At 38.9% G+C, this 20,014-nt stretch overlaps 1 protein-coding gene across 5 annotated transcripts in view; it reads left to right on the top strand.

The window, feature by feature from the left end:
- Positions 1 to 20,014, top strand: part of CADM2 (cell adhesion molecule 2) — a 359,857-nt gene that overhangs the window by 208,731 nt on the left and 131,112 nt on the right. For all 5 annotated transcript variants that reach the window (XM_083439260.1, XM_083439263.1, XM_083439262.1 and 2 more), the window contains one exon: positions 7,416 to 7,565. In XM_083439260.1, the coding sequence (XP_083295386.1) occupies positions 7,416 to 7,565 (150 nt within the window). The remainder of the gene's footprint in view (positions 1 to 7,415; positions 7,566 to 20,014) is intronic.

The raw sequence follows: 20,014 nt of genomic DNA, 5'->3' as shown, positions 1-20,014 counted from the left end.
CCCTGCGCTCCTCCCAGGGCTGGAATTGGAGTAGGCAGCCCACCGGTTTACTAGTAAAACACAATTAATATGGCACGAAAAGATGCATGTCTAAAAAGTGTGTCACCAACATGAACAGTTTGGAAAGCTCTGTTCTAATGAGTTATAATTTTTTTTTTATCTTCTCATAAATTACATAGCTGTGGACTTACAGTATTTCATCTGTCACTATTAATTTCCTCAATATACTTCATATTAATTCAGGATCATTAGAAACTTGGAGACAGTTTTCTATACTCCAATGAAACTTCTTTTCTTTTCAGTGTCATATTTACCTTTCCTCTTAATTTGAAATCAGAATCACTTCAATTTCCAAAACTTGTATATTAATAAAAGAGTAGCTTAGGTTGTTCCTCTCTTCACATAAAAAGGGTGCATTTTTTATCTTCAATTTTCCACCCATCTGAAGCCCCTCACACTATAAATCATTCCCAAAAGTCTATCAACTCATAGAAGCAGATATTTGGAGATGGGGTAAGCCCTGTTCAGTGAACCCATTTCTATTTATGGAAGGAAAGTTATTATAAATGTTATAATGTATGTTGCAGTAGTGCAGCATGATAAACCTGGCCATTGCTTACCATTGCCAATCCCACAGTGTCCATGACTCCAGAGCTATTGAGATTGCTTTTGCTTGGAGCAGGATCTTCGAATCTCATTTTAATTGTGCTGACTTTACTACTGTTACTAGGACTAGGGGATTGCAAGCCACTGCATTGAGCCAGATGGGAGTCCCAATGAAATAGAATATTGTGTGAGAAGTAGCCTTCACTTTATCAGTTGATAGCTGATATCAAATATTATCTCCCTATTATTGGCCCTGTGTGAATAGGAAAGTAAGTCTCTGGTGCATTGGAATTCATAACGTATGTTTAGGAATACGAACTCCAGCACCTTAATATTGTTCTGGTATTGGATGATCTGCATAATTCATCATAAATGAACATGAGAGCTTTAGCAGTCAATGTTCATTCAGGATGTTCTGTAGTACTAGCTGACAAAGAAAAAAATGCCTACTCCATTCATAATTTATAGCTGATAGCAGAAGTTGTTTTATTCTTGATAATAGGCTAGCTTTGATCCTTTTCAGTTTGCTGGGACAATAAAATTTAATAGATTTGTCATAAGGCAATGATTTTTAAAACTTCTATCCTATATCCCTCCTTCTTATGTTCTTTACGTTCATACACATTGATGAAAAAAGTCTTGGTTGGTTTTTAATTAGTATTGTAGTTGAATTTGCATATGCATGAAATTAGTATTTCTGATGAAATGAAGAAATGAAAGTATATGAATTTCACTACAGTGCTATCTCATAAAGTTGGATCAAGTGCATTTAATATTTGCAAACCATTGATCTATAGCCAGTATTTTCTACTGTCCAGGAACTCAGTTGAAGGTCCTTTCTATCACTTGCTTCCTCAGATAATTTTAACTGTGATGCTAATTGTTTAATACTAATTATTTAATCTAGGACCTTTCAAATGCTAAGCATGTGCTCTGTCACTCACCTATGATCCAGGTCATGTTCCTTTGCTTGTTATTGTTGCTTGAGGGTGGCCTGTTATTATGTTGCCAAACGTACATATTTGTATGAGAGAATTTATAACAGGCAACACTGTTTATTAAAAATATTATTGTAGCAGCTTCAAAGAGGGGGAAATGATGCATTCGCTGCTTCTGTAGGCATCCATTGCTACCTTCATAGTATGGGGTGGAGAACCATTGTCAGCTGTGCATATCAGATGTGCAGAGAGACATCAAATAAAACTCATTATATTTGTATGTTTTCAAATTATTATATTAACCACCTTGATAGATCCATTTCTGAAACAAAATATAGAATATGAATCCCATAATACATAAATCAGTATTAAAGATAAAAGTTAACTGTCTGTTCAGAAGGTTAGATCAGATGTGATTGCTTAGATCAGGGGTAGTCAATCTTTTTATACCTACCGCCCACTAATGCATCTTTCTTGATGGTAAAATTTCTTTACCGCCCACCAGTGCTCGATGGAAGGAGGATTCAACTTGTGCAGTAGAACCCCCTACTGCCCACCAAGAATCCTGAAATGCCCACTAGTGAGTGGGTGGTAGGGACCCGGTTGACAACCCCTGGCTTAGATGGTAGTACTGTACTGATGGGTGAAATATTTGTTATCTATAGCTGTATGGACTTGTGCTCATCATTTCTTATTATACACTACCCACCTGGGGTCACTTGTGTGCTCTTTGGAATCTAGATCTACAATCCGATAAATAGATTTATTTATTTACTTATTTTTGTTAAACTCCAGCTCATCTAGTTTTCCAGTGAAGTTGTGACCCTGCAAGTAATTGAGTGTGTGACCTTACATCACGGAAGGTGACCCCAATGTAATCTGCTCCAAATAATCTACTTGTGAATTAGCACAGAACTGGACATTTTAACTTTTTTTTGCTTATATAAAATTTCCACATTTAGGAGGAATAAACCATTGTTAAGGGCTACCCAGAAGCATCTGGTTGGACATTGTGGAAAATAATAAGCTGGACACAAGAAAGACCTTTGGGCTGATCCAGCAGGGATCTTGTTGTGCTCTTATGTTCATTGTAGCAAAGGCAAAAATAATAATAATGTCTGCCTAATTAAGGTCAGTCTCATTTCCAACAAAATTACTTTTGATAGTTGTCATAATTATGGCTTAGAAAACATTTGTCACAAGACTGCTCAGCACCACTCATTCCTATGTCCTTAAATAGCATTCAATATTTGACATTAGCAAAACAGTTTGTTTTTAATCAAAGTCATCTACACCCTCCTCCCTTTACAATTATAGAAGCAATTCTTCTGGCCACTTACGTTGATTACCAATAAATAGCTCATTTGTTGCAATGAACAGAAATTACCGGGCATTAATAGGGAACTAGGGGATTTATTTCAGTTACCCCCTTGTTTTGCTTTAGAATTCTCCCTGTTATATCTTTTTACTTATACCGAATCTTGTTTACAATACAGCTGTATGTTTCATGCAGAACTTTCCCCAAAACTTTTTTTTTTTTTTTTTAAGGTTACGATCAGCTCACAGGTCTGCCACCTAATTTTGCTTTCTGCTTCTCTGTCCTTTGGAACTGTGTAACATCAGGATTAGCACTGAGAAAGAAACGTCGTAAAACATAAATGGATAATTAGCACTGTCAGCAGTGCATTTTGAAATGATCTTAGTAAAACTAAACTACCCAATAAAATTAGTACCCAGCACCATGCCTGTATTCCATGACAGCTTTTTCTGTCTGTGCTGCTGTATGGCATGCTTCCAGATCTCTGTTGTGCTGACATTTGCTCCTGGGAGGAGGAGAAGGAAAAGGGTCCATAAGGTTTCTACAGGCCTAGACACCGTAAACATCTGCTAGCTTCATGAGCAGCTTGCTGAACTAATTCATCAGGGAGACTCTCAGCCGATCAGCATTGCCATATTGGTAGTTATTTTGTGGGCCAAAGGGGCACACCAACAAGTCCAACAAAATCATGTATTTCAGTATTCAAAATTGCCATGTTTTAAGTGTTTTGCTACATAGAATGGCATCTAAATGATACTAAATATCTGTGATGAACCATATATACAATCCAAACAGATTGCATTGATAGTTCTAAGCATATATAATACAGAAGGACAACATTTTAAGAGGCAATTTCATGAGATACAGATGGAAAGAAGTCAGCTAATAGAAATGGAAAGAAAGTCAGCTGGAATCCCCTGTGGTGAAGTGAGCCGAAACCTTGGCAATTTTTCATAGTTTTTAATTTACTCATCAGAAGTAAAGGCAGTGAATGCTGTTTAATTTCCCCTTTGCTTCTACTTTATGCAATGTATAAAAATGTGACACATTTTTAAATTTGCATTTTCATAGCCCTTAAAAACTGGATAATGTCAGTGAAGTTTCCATTTTTCCGCCACCGAAAGGTACCATGGTGCCACAAAATATTACTTCTCAGTGCAGTGCAGTTTTCAAATAATAAAACACCTCAAATGTGTGATTGAGAGGTACATATAAATGTGAATTACAGGTCCTAGTTCAGAGCGTAACTCATTCATACTGTTTTATATGTGTAAATCTCCAAAATATAACAAGTTCTATCATAATTTATATCGGTGATTGCACTTGCAGGCTGCCTATGCATAAGCAGAATAAGCAGCATTCCTGTAAATCTAGCTCGGCATTGCTAAAGCCAAGAACATCAAAGAAAGTAAATATTGACATGATGGGTGAAATTGTTAATAATGAAGAATGCATAAATGATCAAAAGCAGAAAACATATCTTATTAGCCACTGGGTGTTTTGCTTGCCTTCAAGCAGCAGAATTATTTTCTTTGTGAGATATTCTGAATTACTCAGGATACAGCTTGACAGACATGGGCATTTGTTCCATTTCTTCTCATTAATATTTTGCCAGAAATGAAACATGCATGTTTGTCTTCTCAGCACTGCTTTAGAGATGACACCCCCCTTCCCCCGTATAGAGATGATGCCAGTGTAAAACAAGCATATACATCATATTACACTGATGCCAGTGTAAAACAAGCATATACATCATGTTAAGTACAGCATGGAACTTTGTTTTGCTGCAAGAATGAAGCCACAGTTAACTATTTAATTTTCAACATCATTGGATTTCTGCATTTCCTTTCCTTTTGACCCCACTTATTACATTGCCACTCCACACCATGTGTGTGTAGATAGGCAGACAGATTCATGCCATACATCTGTTGCAGTGGGCTCTAGTCCACGAAAGCTTGTGCCATAATAAAGTTGTTAGTCTTTGAAAATAAATAACTCCTGGTTGTTTTGTTAGTCTGCTGCAGACAATCAACACAACAACCCCCTGGACCTTTTTTTCTCGACTTTTTAATCTTTTAAGTGTTCTTCGTGTTACAAGAAAATAAAGTCAGCTCTAGACTTTGTGGATTTGACCTCAAGTGGCAATCCAACTTAACGTTCTCCATGTACTTTGAGCTACATTTTAGCATCGTCAGTTTAGGATCATATTTCACCTTTGTAGATATATTAATATACTATAATCCTGGTGCTTGCTTTTCAACATCCTGCTAAGCTTATTCCAAACTCAGTAATTATTACCAGGATGTTTTTGTCATTATTATTATAATCCTTATTGTTGCTCTCAGGGCAGGGTATTTTTGTTTTGTTTTTTTTCTTCGTATATATTTCTTTATGCATTCTATATGGTTAACTAGAGCCACAATTTGGAAAGTGCTGCCAGAAGACCACTATTTTGTTTAATCAACCTCTAAATGTTTCACAATATATATGGTTCCAGTTCATGTGCATTGTGATTCAGAGGAATTTATGCTTTTGTCCCTCGGTGTGGATTACTAATTCAATTCTCTTCATGGATGTGGATGTAGGTGGTAGAATAAATACATGTTCTTTTTACTCCTTCCAATAATTGGTAACAAGATAGCTGTTATGTTTCTGCACATGCTGGAGCCACCTATGGCAAAGCAAAATCATCGCATTTCCAGCTAATGAGAAGTATCTAGGTGAGACTGGAAGACAGAAGGGGAAACTGGGTAGATTTGTGAGGGACATCAAATTATAATTCTCCTTTGAAACAGCATGCTCCGTATTTAGCAAGACGAATAAGCGAGTTTTTTCACCAGTAGAGAAGCAAAGGAAAGAAAAAGAAGTCATAATTTATTTACTGTTGTTGTTGTTGTTAACATTGAGATCTGACCACGAAAAAGCAGTTCTACACATCAACATACAAATTATAACTAGCTTCTTCTAGTTCTTATATGGTGTATTTTATGTATTTAATGCATTTGTATCTCAGCAGTTTCTCCAATAAAATTAAGGGGTCATGCATTGTTCTCCCGCCTCTCATTTAATCCCCAGGTAGTTGAGGCTAAGAGGCAGTGTGTGGCCTAAGGTTACCCAGTGAGTATCGTGGCTAAGTGGGGACATGAACCATGGTCTCCTAAATCCTAGATCAACACTCTAACTGCTACACAACCTGTAACTCCATAACAGTGTGTTGGGGGGGGGGGCTCGTTCCCTGATTTATTAAAAAGCCAAAGAAATCCAAGCAATGCTTTAAATGTGTTTCATTTTTTGCTGTGTATAATCCCCCATCAACCATTTGACTTTTGTTTGCCTGGTTACTAGTGGATCCAGCCAAAAAAATGACCATTAGTGCCTCTATCCTTAAACTGCTTTCATACTCACATCAAACACAAAGTTATCACTGCTTTCATAGTTAGGTTTTACATACACTGTATTGCATCAACAGACGCAAGGAAGCAAGGACCACTTTTTTAAATGCTGGAAGAATGAGTGGAAAATGTGGAGAAGGAAAAATGTGTTTTATATGTGTTTTCAGTTTTAAATTTTTAATTCAGGCTCATGGATTTAATTATATTTAATATTTCATTATGTCTCAGTTATTTGAATGTGTTTTATTTATAGGTGTTGTTTTACTGCATGTTGCCCTGTGCCCTGTGCTTCTTTTGGATTAAATAAATAATGCAGTATATGATGCATTGTGTTTTTAATATGTCACAGGTGATATTCAACGTTATTCATACTTGGAGCATATTGTATTTTATCAATTTCCCTGTGATCTTTGGATGAAGGGAGCATAAAAATAAAATAAATAAATAAATCTTTAAAAAGTGTAGACCCGGTGAAATAATACTTTCCATAAGTTTTCTTTCCTTTAGCAATGGAGCATTTGCTGCCAGCACAATGCAAATGCATGATTTCTGAATCGATACTTGCTCCAGCACAGGTCATTATCTTTTTGCATGGAGCTGGCTCCACCTCCTCTGTGTTGAGTTCCACCACCAAAAGTCCTCTCCTTGTGACACGGTAGCTGCTGGTTGCTTCTCTAATTTATCTCCAGTAGCCCCTCCTGCACTACTCTGTAAGGATGACAGCTTAAGGGGCATGGGTGGAGCTTACCACAATCACATGAATATTGTGATTCTTCATCATCCACAGATATGGTAAATAGTTCAGATTTGAGGTTGTTTTCCCCGAATTGCTTATCTTTATGGCAAGGATGGACAAGCATTATAGGACAATACTAATGTTTCTTATGTTTATTTTTCCTGCAAATAAACTAATAAAACAACAGTTACCCAATGCACAAGCCTCTGGGAGACTAAAGCTATTACTATTCCCCTATAGGTTTTAATGTAATGTTTTGTTTTATTTATTAAATTTTATACTGCCCTTCATCCATGGATCTCAGGGCAGTTCACAACATAACATTACTTCATAAAAACCACAAAACCATTTTCAGAGACACCCCTACATATAATGTGTTGCAGTAATCTAACCTGCATTCTTTTTCTTATATATCCTCCCTGCAGGTAGCCAAGGGCAGTTTCCGCTCACACAGAATGTTACAGTTATCGAGGGTGAAACAGCAACGTTGACCTGTAGGGTTGATCAAAATGATAACACCTCCCTCCAGTGGTCAAATCCAGCTCAACAGACTCTGTACTTCGATGACAAGAAAGGTGAATATGCTTTGATTTTTAACTTACTTAAGTAATAAATAATTTATTGATTTAAAAAAAGTATAAACTGCTTTAATAATGTCCTACAGTTTTTTATTTATTTGCCAAGAATTGCTCGCTTACGCACCATGGTCAAATCCAGGAGTCTGTCCAATGGAGTGAAACTGAGGCAGGGCCAAAACCAGGCTTTATTTTACCCGGGTCAAAGACCCAGTTTGGAATCCCCCTCCAGAGCCTCAGTCACCTCTCTGGAGGCTTCAATGGAGCAAAATACCTGGATAGCTCCCCTCAGTAGCTATGGCCCCGATTGAGGCATGCAAACAAATGAAAGATAAATAAGTAATGTTAAAACTGATGGGGGTGGTCGCTCAAAATATGTTCGGCTGAATGCCGCGAATCTGGCAAACACTGGGAGTGAAATCAGAAAAATGCAAAGATGTTGATGTTTGGACTATGTTAATGCCTCTTGGTTCTGATTGTTAACTGACTTGTTTTTGCTCTGCTGTTGGTTTTTTTTGGGTATGGGCTGGGGAATCTGGGTCCCCAGTTTTCTGTGACAGTCTAGTTTTCCTGTCACCTTTTATTTTTCAAAACTCTTTTCTAGCAGGCATGTGGGCATGTACATCAGATACTTGGAATTATCACCACCCCTTGGTTCTGGAGGCTGTTCCTCAATCACTGAGCAGTAGCATGGAGGACCCAGGCTTACTCACAACAGTGATGGTGTGTTTATGCCTCATGATAGTGGCAGACAGCTGCCCTTATAGTGTGATGGCCAGCGTAGAGGGGAAGGAGAGAGAGAAGCAGTGAGAAGGAGCCGTATGGGCTGACTGCTTCAATATAGTGACTGTCCTTCTAAAAGTATGGCACCCAACACCCACCTGATTGTGCTGTTTATTTGGCTTCCCACTACCTACTCAGCCATATCCCATGCCCAGGTAGGACCATGGTCCAGATCTTGATCCTATTGCTGTTGGTTGTATGTGTGTGTTCACCCATAGTGCAAGAGAACATATTTTTATGTTGCCTATGTACTTAGTTCTTTGATCAAATAATATGTATGTGTGACTTGAGCTGTAGTCCACAATATGGAAATGATGTTGATCTACATTTTTTGATTGTTATAAGGATTACCATAAGATAAAGTATGGGAAGCTATTGAATACTTTTATTATATATTATTATACATTTACTTAGTTTATATTTGGTCTCACTTCTATTACCTATCTGCTCTATGTGTGTTTTTAGTTTTTTTATCATCTGTTCACTTGGGGTTAGACTTGCAGCTCATTATTCCCCATACAAAAATGGTTTCTAGATTCCTTAATTCCTTGACCGCATAAAGTTTGTGTGACTTGACCTGTGGTCTGTAGCCTGGACTACCTTTCTAGTATTATGTGCTTTAAATGTAGGTTGTTTCCTGTTTTCTGATTGTAGTCTGGCTTTATTGTATCTGAGGCATCCTGATACCATGTTTAGATGGCATTACTTGCGGGGTAGGGATTGTAAGCAAATGTTTCTGTGGGGTCTTCCTCCTGGTCAATACTTATTTAATTACTTTTCCGTTTACCTTAAATTTGGCAACTCAGTTCTCCATTTGAGTACTAAAACAGCTACTTCACATGTTATAGACATATGCAAAATACTGGTGAATTCTACACAGAAGTTTTATATCTGAATAGTCCACTGTTAATGGTGAATTCTGGTGAATGCTGTGAATAACAATTTTAAGTCTGGAGCATATATATATATATATATATATATATATTGTTTGGCTCTCTTTTTTATTTGAATGCTAAAATGAAGCAACAGTTCTGAGCCTTCAGCTGGAAGGGGAAAGAAAGAAAGTGCCTAAGTGTGGCTATTTGCCAAGACCCACCACATTCTTTTACTGTGAAATGATAGCACCAAACAAATACACAGGGTTTGCAAATGGCTAGGAGACATGACATGCAGCTGTGGAATATGGCAGATCCCTCCAAGATGCTGAGAGGTCAGTTTTAAAGCATGGAGGTTAGTTTTTTAGGGCTCTGCCTTAAATCTGGTCAATAAATTCCATATAGAAACACCAGATAGAATTACAGTGCAAAAATGCAGTTAATATTAAAGCATTAATATACTTACAGATTTTTAGACTGAGACACAATCATGCTTATACTTGGTGTGTGTGTCTGTGCTTTCAAATGGCAGTAAGATTCATTAGAAATCCAGAAAACATAAAATATCAAAAAAGAAAGGTACCAGTAATTCCACAGCCAATCTCCCAGAGGCTTTTTCTGTATTAAAACAGGAACAGATTACTGTATTGGATGAAACAATAGAAAGGTGATGAAAGGAATATTTTAGCAGCTCAGTCCTATGTTGATTCAGAAGTCCCACTGAGTTCAATAGGACTTACTCCCAGGTAAGCGTGCAATAGGATTACACTCAATGAATATCCTGAGGATTGCACAAAGATAGCATAAACTCCACTCAATATCCTATCAAGATACAATGTAAAGTTTGCAAGCAGGGAAGATACATTTTTGTTGCCCTTATTGAGAGAAATAGAAAACTTCTCCGCTCCCAATCATTGATGTTTTCCTTAGGATGAAGTCAGCACTGGCACTGCTGATGGCCTGCATTTAAGGCTAGACGCAGCTCTTTCTTCTGAAGTCACAAACCACCCTCTCGTTCTGAATGTCCCCATTCCCCACACAGACAGGGTGGAGGCACAAATAGGATTCGCCCCCATTAGGCAGAGACCTAGAATACGAACACTGGCTTGTTTTGTTTGAAGGGCTGTTGGAGGGTATCTCTAGAGTAGATGGCCAGTTATTCAGCAAAAGTGTTGCCTTACTTAATTTATGGGCAGCAGCAGAAATGGTGACAATGAATAGAGGAAGATTAAATTCATGACCTTCACTATCATGGCATGAAATTGAAATACCCTAATCAAATTGCTCAGTTAGCTACATGCCATGTGTTACAGTGCAAAATAAAGTAAAGCCAGCAAAAATCTAATATGAAAACTCAGCATTTTGTAGCATTTGAATGTTATTTTTAGATAGGAAAGATGGTGTGGTAGTTAACAAATGAATTTGGAAAAGGAAAGGGCCATGTTCAAATATATTTTCATCTCCTTCTGCCCAAACACCTCATTCTTTGCATTTGTTCTGTGTTAACAGATTTAATTTTGCAGCACTTTCTAATGTGACTTATCTCATGGAAAATTTGACTTTTCATGTCAAGATTCATGGGCAGTTATATACCTTCTTTAACTTGTATATCTTATTTAATAGACTATATACTATTTTTAAATGCCCTTTAAAAAAAAAAGTTTTGCAACTCATTAGCTGATGTCCTGTATAAAGAGTTTATTATGTCAATTCATGATTCTAGTCACTGATCATAATGGTACTCTTCAAAAATATATCAACTTCCATATATTAGATCAGTGAGAAAAAACATATTACTGAAGTGCAATTCGAGAAAGAATATTAATTTAAGTAAGTGCACACATAAAATTGCATGCAATGATGAATTAAAATATGCATTTGGATTGCAATAAAGCAGCCACATTGGCCAATGAGAATAATACTGAAATCCATATTAAGACAATATCTTTATTACCAACCAAATGTCTCTAAATAGTATACAAGCCTATTTTGTGCTGTTTGTTTGGTCTAATAAACATATTGTTCTAATATGGATTTTGGACTAAATTAACAGAATTCTAGTCCAGTATCCTTTTCTCATAACAGCCAACCAGATGCCTATGGGAAGACCACAAGGAGGACTGGAGCACAAGCTCATTCTGCTCCACTTGTTCTCCCCAAGTACTGGTATTCAAGTACTGCACAGCCATTGTGACTATTAGCCAGAGTCAGTGGCGTAGCGTGGGGGGTGCAGGGGGGGCCGGCCGCACCGGGCGCAACATCTGGGGTTAGGGTTAGGGGGCGCAAATCCATGGGTTAGGGGGCGCAAATCCATGGGTTAGGGGGTGCAAATTACTTGCCTTGCCCCGGGTGCTGACAACCCACGCTACGCCACTGGCCAGAGTTAGCCTGATAATACTTTCAGGTGGTTGCCATATGCATCCAATGATTTGTCAATTTTAAATTTATCAACAAGGCCTAGAGATTAAGTTTCTTATTATCACTGTATGCCTCTGTTCCTCAGACTCCCTTCCTGTGCAAATTAGTTCAGACAAAGAGATCTGCCCTACAGGGAAAGAAATGGGGCTTTATTGTGCATATAATTTTTAAGGTGAATAATTGTGGCCTCAATATTTATCATTCCTCTGCTATGAAGTCAATAGACTAATTACCTTTCTATGGATCTTTTTATCACACTAAAAATAAGAAGAACTTACAGTGTCAAAGCTGCTCAGGATAGCAGGAAAAAACCCTGTTTCTTTTAACAGCATGATGAAGAGTTTTCCTATGTACTTAACACAATGATGGTCTGAAAATGAAGCATAGGAGGTGAAAAGAGTAAAACACTGCTCTTTTGACTTGAACCGTGGGGAATTTCTGGAAGATTTACAGCTGTATTGGCTCATTGCTTAATCAGAAGGCAGAGATATGTTCTCAGTGTGTGTTCGTTTCTCCTAATGAGAGAGACTATTAAACTAGCCCAAATGATATATCCCCCCCCAGTTTGGTATGAACGTCTTTCAAATGGATTCTATTTTATGTCTTCATTTTACTTCTCTGCATTTTCCAGTACTGATGATTTTTAGGTAATATATAGGAATGTGGCTCTGGTTAGCTGTGGATATTTCCCATATTTATAATCATGGGAACATCTAGGGTCTTATTTGCAGATTAATATGCTCCTACCACACATCATTTTTTCCCCTTTTATTTATTTGATGGGTTTTTAAAAATTCCTTCTAAAGCAGCAGTTTTTGCTTTCGTTCTCAGTTCTGAGAACTTAAGAAAAGGAAAATCTTGCCTGTGAGATTAAAAATCAGATCACTATGTTGTCAGGTTGTAATGAAGGGTGTTGAGAGGACCACACAGAATCCCTCCAGTCTTACTGAATAATGAGGGAATATTCAGTCAGAAGTAAATTGATTTTATTAACATAATATAGCCACTATTTTCACTGTCTATGAAAAACATGTATACAACTGCTCTAATGCCACACGTTGTATCTATTCTGGAAAAGCAAAAAGTAGATAAAAACATGTGCAGGGTGGGAAAAATGAAAACATAAATATTGTAGTTTAAAATTTAATAATAAGAGACAATATGCATGTAATACTGTTACATTCAACCCCCCCCCCTTTCTTAACTGCTTCCAGTAATTTCAAAAAATAATAATTTAAAATTCATTAAGGATCTACAGGAAACAGTGGTTAACTTATTAGCTTAAATACTGGAAGCTGTGTTCTGTGTTTCTGTATATGTCACCTGTTATGATTTCTGCTTGGCCTACTTAAACAATGTAAATAAAATAGCCCTTTCATTTTCCTGTAAGGGACGTAAAGCATGTTTTGTATCTTGGAGTGGGACAGAGACTGGGGAGTGGGGTTTGCACATGTACACACTTTCAGCAGCCATGAATACTGATTTCCCCATGAGAAATAGAGGCAGAGCAATCCTATACACTGATTAATTTAAGAACAGAGAAATACTATGGCTGTAATTTAAGTTGCTGTTGGTTGTTGGGCAGGGGTAATGTTTAGGTGGGTGGGGGGTTGCTGCTGAATTTAATGTTTTATATCTTTACTTTAGATTTATTATGTGGAAATTGTTCCAATTTATTTGTGCACTTTTTGATGCTTTGTTTACATACCCTCCAACATTGCTCAGATGAAGATAGGGGCATTTCTCACTCCTCATAACCGACCCTCCTCAACCCCCCATTTTATAGCCCCCCCCCCCCAAGAATTTCATCATCATCTTCTTCATCATCTTATTTGTAAGCTGCCTTTCCATAGTTAGAACAATGCTCAAGGCAGCTTACAGCATGACAAGATTTACATAAATACCAACATAAAAGTCATAAACAATAAATAAAACACATCAAAAATTACACAACCAAATGGAAAACAATTTCCACATAAATCATAAAATCTAAAACTAATAATACAGCATTAATAACGATCACAATTTAAAATCACATAGATAAAAAATAAAAGCATTTTTTAAACAAACAAACAAACAAACAAACACAGAGCTCTCTCTGCCTAGCAGCAGCAGAAGCATTCTTTTATGGCGCCTGTCAGGCCCCGCCCCAAGCCAGGTGGAGAGAAGCAGGGCAGGGCCCTTCAGGCTGCCAGCCGGTCAGTCCTGGGCCGTGTCCACACCACTACACCAATGGGACACAGCACACACACCCTCAACCATCCAGAGAAAACCTCTTAATGCTGATTTTATTTTATTCTTTGGGAGATTTACAAAAAGAAAAGCACATATCAATAAATAAATTTTAGAAAAGGGCAAGATTAAACACAGACACACAAAGCATTTAAAAAACAAACAAACCTTGTGCTCCACTCCCCCTTTCTTTCTGCCCAGGGTAGCCTTGCCCTCTGCCTGCCCCTCAGAGTGAGGCTGGGCCTTGGTGGCAGCAAGCTCTCCTATTATTCACTAACTCTCCAGCAGCCACTATGAGGTGCCCAAGGGAGGAGACTGGCAGTAGCAGCCATGGAAAGGCAACAGGATTATACCTCACAGCCAGGCGGAACAAGCATCAGTATAATGGTTGAGGAGTCAACTTCACCTGTTGAACACCAGTCTGAAGAGGGAGAAGGAGGAGTGAGCCCACCTGCAGCTGATCATCCATCAGAAACAAAGAGCAGAATGCACTGATGAGAACCAGCTGGCTCCAAACCTCTTAAACAGAGCTCTCAGCAGTAGTCAGATGCTGGAAACAATGTTTGTAGTTCCTAGCTCTACCTTGCGGCTTTCTGCCCTCCATCTGGGCTCTTGGCTTTGTGATCATCTGGATTCCCTGGCCACTAGACTGTTTGACTTCATATGTGGATTCTGTTCTCAAGCAAGTGTTCCTCAGAAACACGTAGCCCCTGCTTGCTTGGCAACATGACTCAGACAGGGCTATGGCAACTGACTCATCTTTTTTCTTGAGCTCTGCGGTGGCAGCACTAGCAGAGGAAATAGCGACGTTCTGGGATCAAATCAGAAGCCAGGATGTAATTCTGGGACTGTCCCTGGTAAACAGGGACAATTGGAAGGGTATGTCTTTATTGTTTATGACTACTTTTGTTATGTTTGTAGTTAGTGTACTTTTTTTTTCATGTTGTAAACTACCTTGAGCATGGTTTTAACTATGGAAAAGTGGCATACAAATAAAATGCTTGATCATTTGATTAATATACTCCTTACTTGCCAAATAGCTTCTAAGTAGTTTATAAGTAGAAAAGCTAGTTGTGTGTCGAGGTCCCCCAAGCCACCCCTAAATAATTCACAATTCACAAATAATTTTTGTTTAAGGTTTTTGGCATAATTTTGGCCACAACTTTATTAAAATACATAAAAATGAATGGTTGCTTAGGCATTGGTTATGATTATCTGTCCCCATGCCCAGGGACAGAACTGACTTATGGATTCCAGAGAAAGTCAGTAAGGGAAAACAATATTGCGGAGAGCATGGAGCCAGGCACCAGACCCTCATCCCCGCCGCCCACATGCTCCCGGGGGCTTGCATGGCCCTAAGCCCCATTCAGGGGTACGGACGAAAGAATGGCAAGCCCCTGGATTCCTTTAATGGAATTCCCTTGCAGCAGCAGCATTGGAGGGGCAGGCACTGCCAATCCTTACCCCTCCACCAACCAATTTTTTAACCAATGCCTAACCACAACATTACAAGTTGTGACAATTTGCTACACTGTAGGCAAAAACCAAATGGCGCCAGCCAATCAGCCAAATGGACAAAATTCCTACCAAGCCCCTGCCCCAAAAGCAGATGACCCCATGACAGGCATAGCAAGGTCAACGCAATAGCCCTAGATTAGGGAGGATGGGCGGGTGATCTGATGCATGCAGCAAAAGAGCCCAGTTAGTGCTGCATGACTTGATTTTATAACCTTTGGTCCGTCCCCCTAAATGGCAACACTAAAATTTGCCCAGTAACCCAACGGCCCAATCACTGCACATGGTCATCCATGCTAACCCGCCTAGCAACAGAGGGGTGGCCTATCAGACCTCACCCCACACGTGCTCTCTATGAAAGACAACACGCTTTATAAAATATGCCTGCACATAATTAAAATACACAATAAAACAATTTAGCTTCCATACCCCGGAAGCTTAGATGCAAGCCATTAACCAATAGTATCGGATTTGAATCAAAGAGGAAGATGTGGTTAACTGAGACTTCTTAACTTGCTCGCTTGCATGCATGAAGGGATGAGCAATGGGGTTTTATTCTAGCAGGTGAAAATCATGCATATCTCATTCTGCTAAGATGAGATTTGATCATGTGAAATTGGCCATTGTCTGGCCATGGATTAGCTCTGGAATATTTAGTGCAAAATGAAAAGACACGTGCTTTTGAAAATATAGGTGCTATACTTTATTTTCAAGCATAATAAAAACTTTTAAAGACAGCAACGACAGCTTGTTCTTTTTAATCTTAAAGAACATACAAAGCAGTTTAGGATATATATATATCCTGTTATATAACAAATTTTTAACAAGGCTATCTAAAGTCCCTAATCCAGTAAGCTCTTGGAATGGTTTCCTTGAGTCTGGGGTGGTTGTCTCATTTGGTCATTGCACCACATGTAAGAGATGAAAGGTTGCCAAGCATTATAGGAGGATAAAGGGTCTGTTTTGCCCCTGGGCACTTTAACTTGAAATGTCAGTTAATGTGATTTCTTAGGTATCACATAGGAAAGACTGGGAAGTAGTTGGAGCTCTGTTCCTAGCTTGAAATGCCCTGTTAGGCAACACAAGTATCCCAAATGTCAGTTATTAATTAATGGTTATCATAACATAACAATGACATGTTATATTTAATTGATGAGTCATACTCTAGGAGTAGGAATCTCTTCAAAGGTTTGAACATTAAGGCCCTCTTTCTGTGGAAGCACTTTAGTACTGCATGTCAATCCTTTTGTCTTCTGAGGTAATGACTTGAATCTTATTCAGAGTGTGTCACCCAGTGCATAATTATCTTTGCGTTACTATTCAAAAACAGAATGTGGTTGATTTCGTTTAACTTGACAGCCATGTTTCTTTGGCTCAATAAATGTTATCAGGCATTCTTTGGCTGCTTCTGTTGCATCAGCTTTAATTAGTTTTTGATTGCTGTTAATTTCACAGCCTTTCTCTTTAATAAATTGCATCAAAAATGCTTTAGTTTTTGTTGCATCAACTTTAATTAGTTTTGTGCATTGCTTACTTGATTTTATTTGGTCTCTTTGAAGGAACATGTCCCCCCTTCCTTTCCCAGCATCTTATTCCTTATATATTTCCATGATGATATATATGGTGTCAGTGATGAATAGAGCTAATTGAGTCCTTCTCTAATGACAGCACACATGTAATTTATTTTTGTCTATTTATTGAATTTATATACTGCCCTATACCTGGCGGTCTCAGGCAAGTTCACAGAATAAAATCAAGATATAAAACCACAAAATACATGATTAAAATAAAAACAAGCCAATTGCCCCCTCAAAAAAAGCACATTTTAAAAAGGCATAGGATGTAAATCAGATCAACCAAATCCCTATATAATTGGGATATCGATGGCTCTATGAAATAAAAGATGGCAACTTACGTTTTAGCTGCCATCTTCCTCGGCATTCAATAAATATTCCAGTTTTTAAAGTGATCACACTACCAATCTAGGCACTTGGACAACAATGTATCTGCAGTTTTTTAGTCCTGGGTAAAACTTTTTGCAGTTAGGACAGAGTCTTTTTTCTTCCTTTCTCTGCAACAAATTATCTGATGTTAGAGTGGCTGATTTATTGCATATTTATAAACAACTTGGTTTAAGGTATTGAGGAGATGTTCAACAAATCTGCAGATGGTACCAAACTGAGAGGGGTAACCAATGCCTCAGAAGGCAGAATCAGAATTCAAGTTGACCTTAACTGATAGGAGAACTAGGCCCATACTAAAAAAAAAAAAAAAAAAGAATTTCAATAGGGACAAATGCCAGGTCCTATACTTACGCAGGAAGAACCAGCTGCATCAATAAAAGATGGGGATGTTTGGCTTGCCTGTAGCACATATGAAAAAGATCTAGGGGTCTTAGTAGAAAACAAGCTTAACATAAGTTAACATGAATGGGATGCAGTAGCAAAAACAAAAATAAACAAACCAAAACACTAATGCTTTTCCAGGCTACGTAAATCATACATAAATATAATGTCCAGATCAAGGGAAGTAATAAAAAGGTAAAGGTACCCCTGCCCGTATGGGCCAGTCTTGACAGACTCTAGGGTTGTGCGCCCATCTCACTCAAAGAGGCCAAGGGCCAGCGCTGTCCGAAGACACTTCTGGGTCACGTGGCCAGCATGACATCGCTGCTCTGGCGAGCCAGAGCCGCACACGGAAACGCCGTTTACCTTCCCGCTAGTAAGCGGTCCCTATTTATCTACTTGCACCCAGGGGTGCTTTCGAACTGCTAGGTTGGCAGGCGCTGGGACTGAACGACGGGAGCGCACCCCGCCGCAGGGATTCGAACCGCCGACCTTTCGATCGGCAAGCCCTAGGCACCGAGGCTTTAACCCACAGCGCCACCCGCGTCCCAAGGGAAGTAATAGTACCACTCTATTCTGCCTCGGTCCAAACACAGCTAGAATACGTGTAGCGAAGTACAACCAATATGATCAAGGGTCTTGAAACCAAGCCTTATGAGAAACAGTTGAAGGAACTGAGTATGTTTAGCCTGGTAAAGATAAGACTGAGAAGATGTATGACAGTCATCTTCAGATATCTAAAAGGTTGTTATATGACGGATGGAGCAAGCTTGCTGTCTCCTTCTCCGGAGGCTAGGACCCAGACCAATTGATTAAGTTACAAGAGAGGAGATTCTGACTAACCTTTAGGAAGCACTTTCTGACTGTAAGAGTTGTTCAACAGTCGGACAGACTCCCATGGATGGTGGTGGATTCTCCTTCCTTGGAGGTTTTTAAGCAGAGGCTGGGTGGTCATCTGTCATGCATTATCTAGTTGAGATTCCTGCATTGCAGGGGGTTGAACTAGACGACCCTCTGGATCCTTTCAAAATTACAATTCTATGATTTATATCCCACCTTTCCTTCAAGGAGCTCAAGGTGGCATACAAGATTCTATGCTTCCCCATTATTATCTTCACAATAAACCTGTGAGGTAAGTTAGGCTGAGAGTGAGTGACTGGCCCAAGGTGAAAATCATTTGACAAGTGGGCACTTGAACCCTGGTCTCCCAAGTCCTAGTCCAGCAATCAAACCACTATGCAACACTGTCAGTTCCCTAATTTTTCCTACTCTGTTATCCACAGAATCAGAAGGCATTTTTTGTAGAGAGAGAAAAAAAGGTATTGAAAACCTCAGCATTTTCCTTTCATCATCGCTACCATTATATATGAATGTCACTATGCAAATAACGATAAAGTGGTGACTGCCATCTATTGTTTGTTATGCTTGGGATGCCCAGGTGCTTCAGGCTCAAATTCAGCCAGAGTTATAAAACTGACAGAATCATTGCTGGCACTAGCATTTTCATTCCATAAGTGAGGAACTGAGGATGGTTGGAATGCCTTGCATTATAATTCTTCTAGGCTACTGGCCATCTAGTATGTAAATAGGTTTAATGTTATGATGTATTAAGGAATGCAGTGCCGATTATAATGCTAGTAGATAAGTGATATATAAGTGGGACGTGGGTGGAGCTGTGGGTTAAACCACAGAGCCTAGGGCTTGCTGATCAGAAGGTTGACGGTTTGAATCCCCGCAATGGGGTGAGCTCCGGTTGCTTGGTCCCTGCTCCTGCCAACCTAGCAGTTCGAAAGCACGTCAAATGCAAGTAGATAAATAGGTACCACTCCAGTGGGAAGGTAAATGGTGTTTCCGTGTGCTGCTCTGGTTCACCAGAAGCAGCTTAGTCATGCTGGGCACATGACCTGGAAGCTGTACGCCGGCTCCCTCGGCCAATAAAGCGAGATGAGCGCTGCAAGCCCAGAGTCATCCGTGACTGGACCTAACGGTCAGGGGTCCCTTTACCTTTACCTTTCAGTGGTATATAAATGCTAGTAGTTAAGTGGTATATAATACAAATAATATAGTAAAATGAAAATGTTAGTCACTTGAAAGACACAAATAAATGACACGAGTGGACAATAAACAATATTGTATCTAGTTCAAAATTCCATACTAAAAGTACTACTTATACTGCAGTGGTATACCTGTCTACTCAGAAGTAAGTCCCGTTGAATATTATGGTACTTACCCACAGGTATATGCATATAGCAGCCTCCTTCAACCTGGTGGCCTCTAGATG

Source organism: Podarcis tiliguerta, assembly GCF_965153285.1.
Source record: "Podarcis tiliguerta genome assembly, chromosome: 4".
Lineage (NCBI taxonomy): Eukaryota > Metazoa > Chordata > Lepidosauria > Squamata > Lacertidae > Podarcis > Podarcis tiliguerta.
Note: the sequence above shows the minus strand (reverse complement) of the source record. Positions and strands in the feature narration are given on the sequence as shown.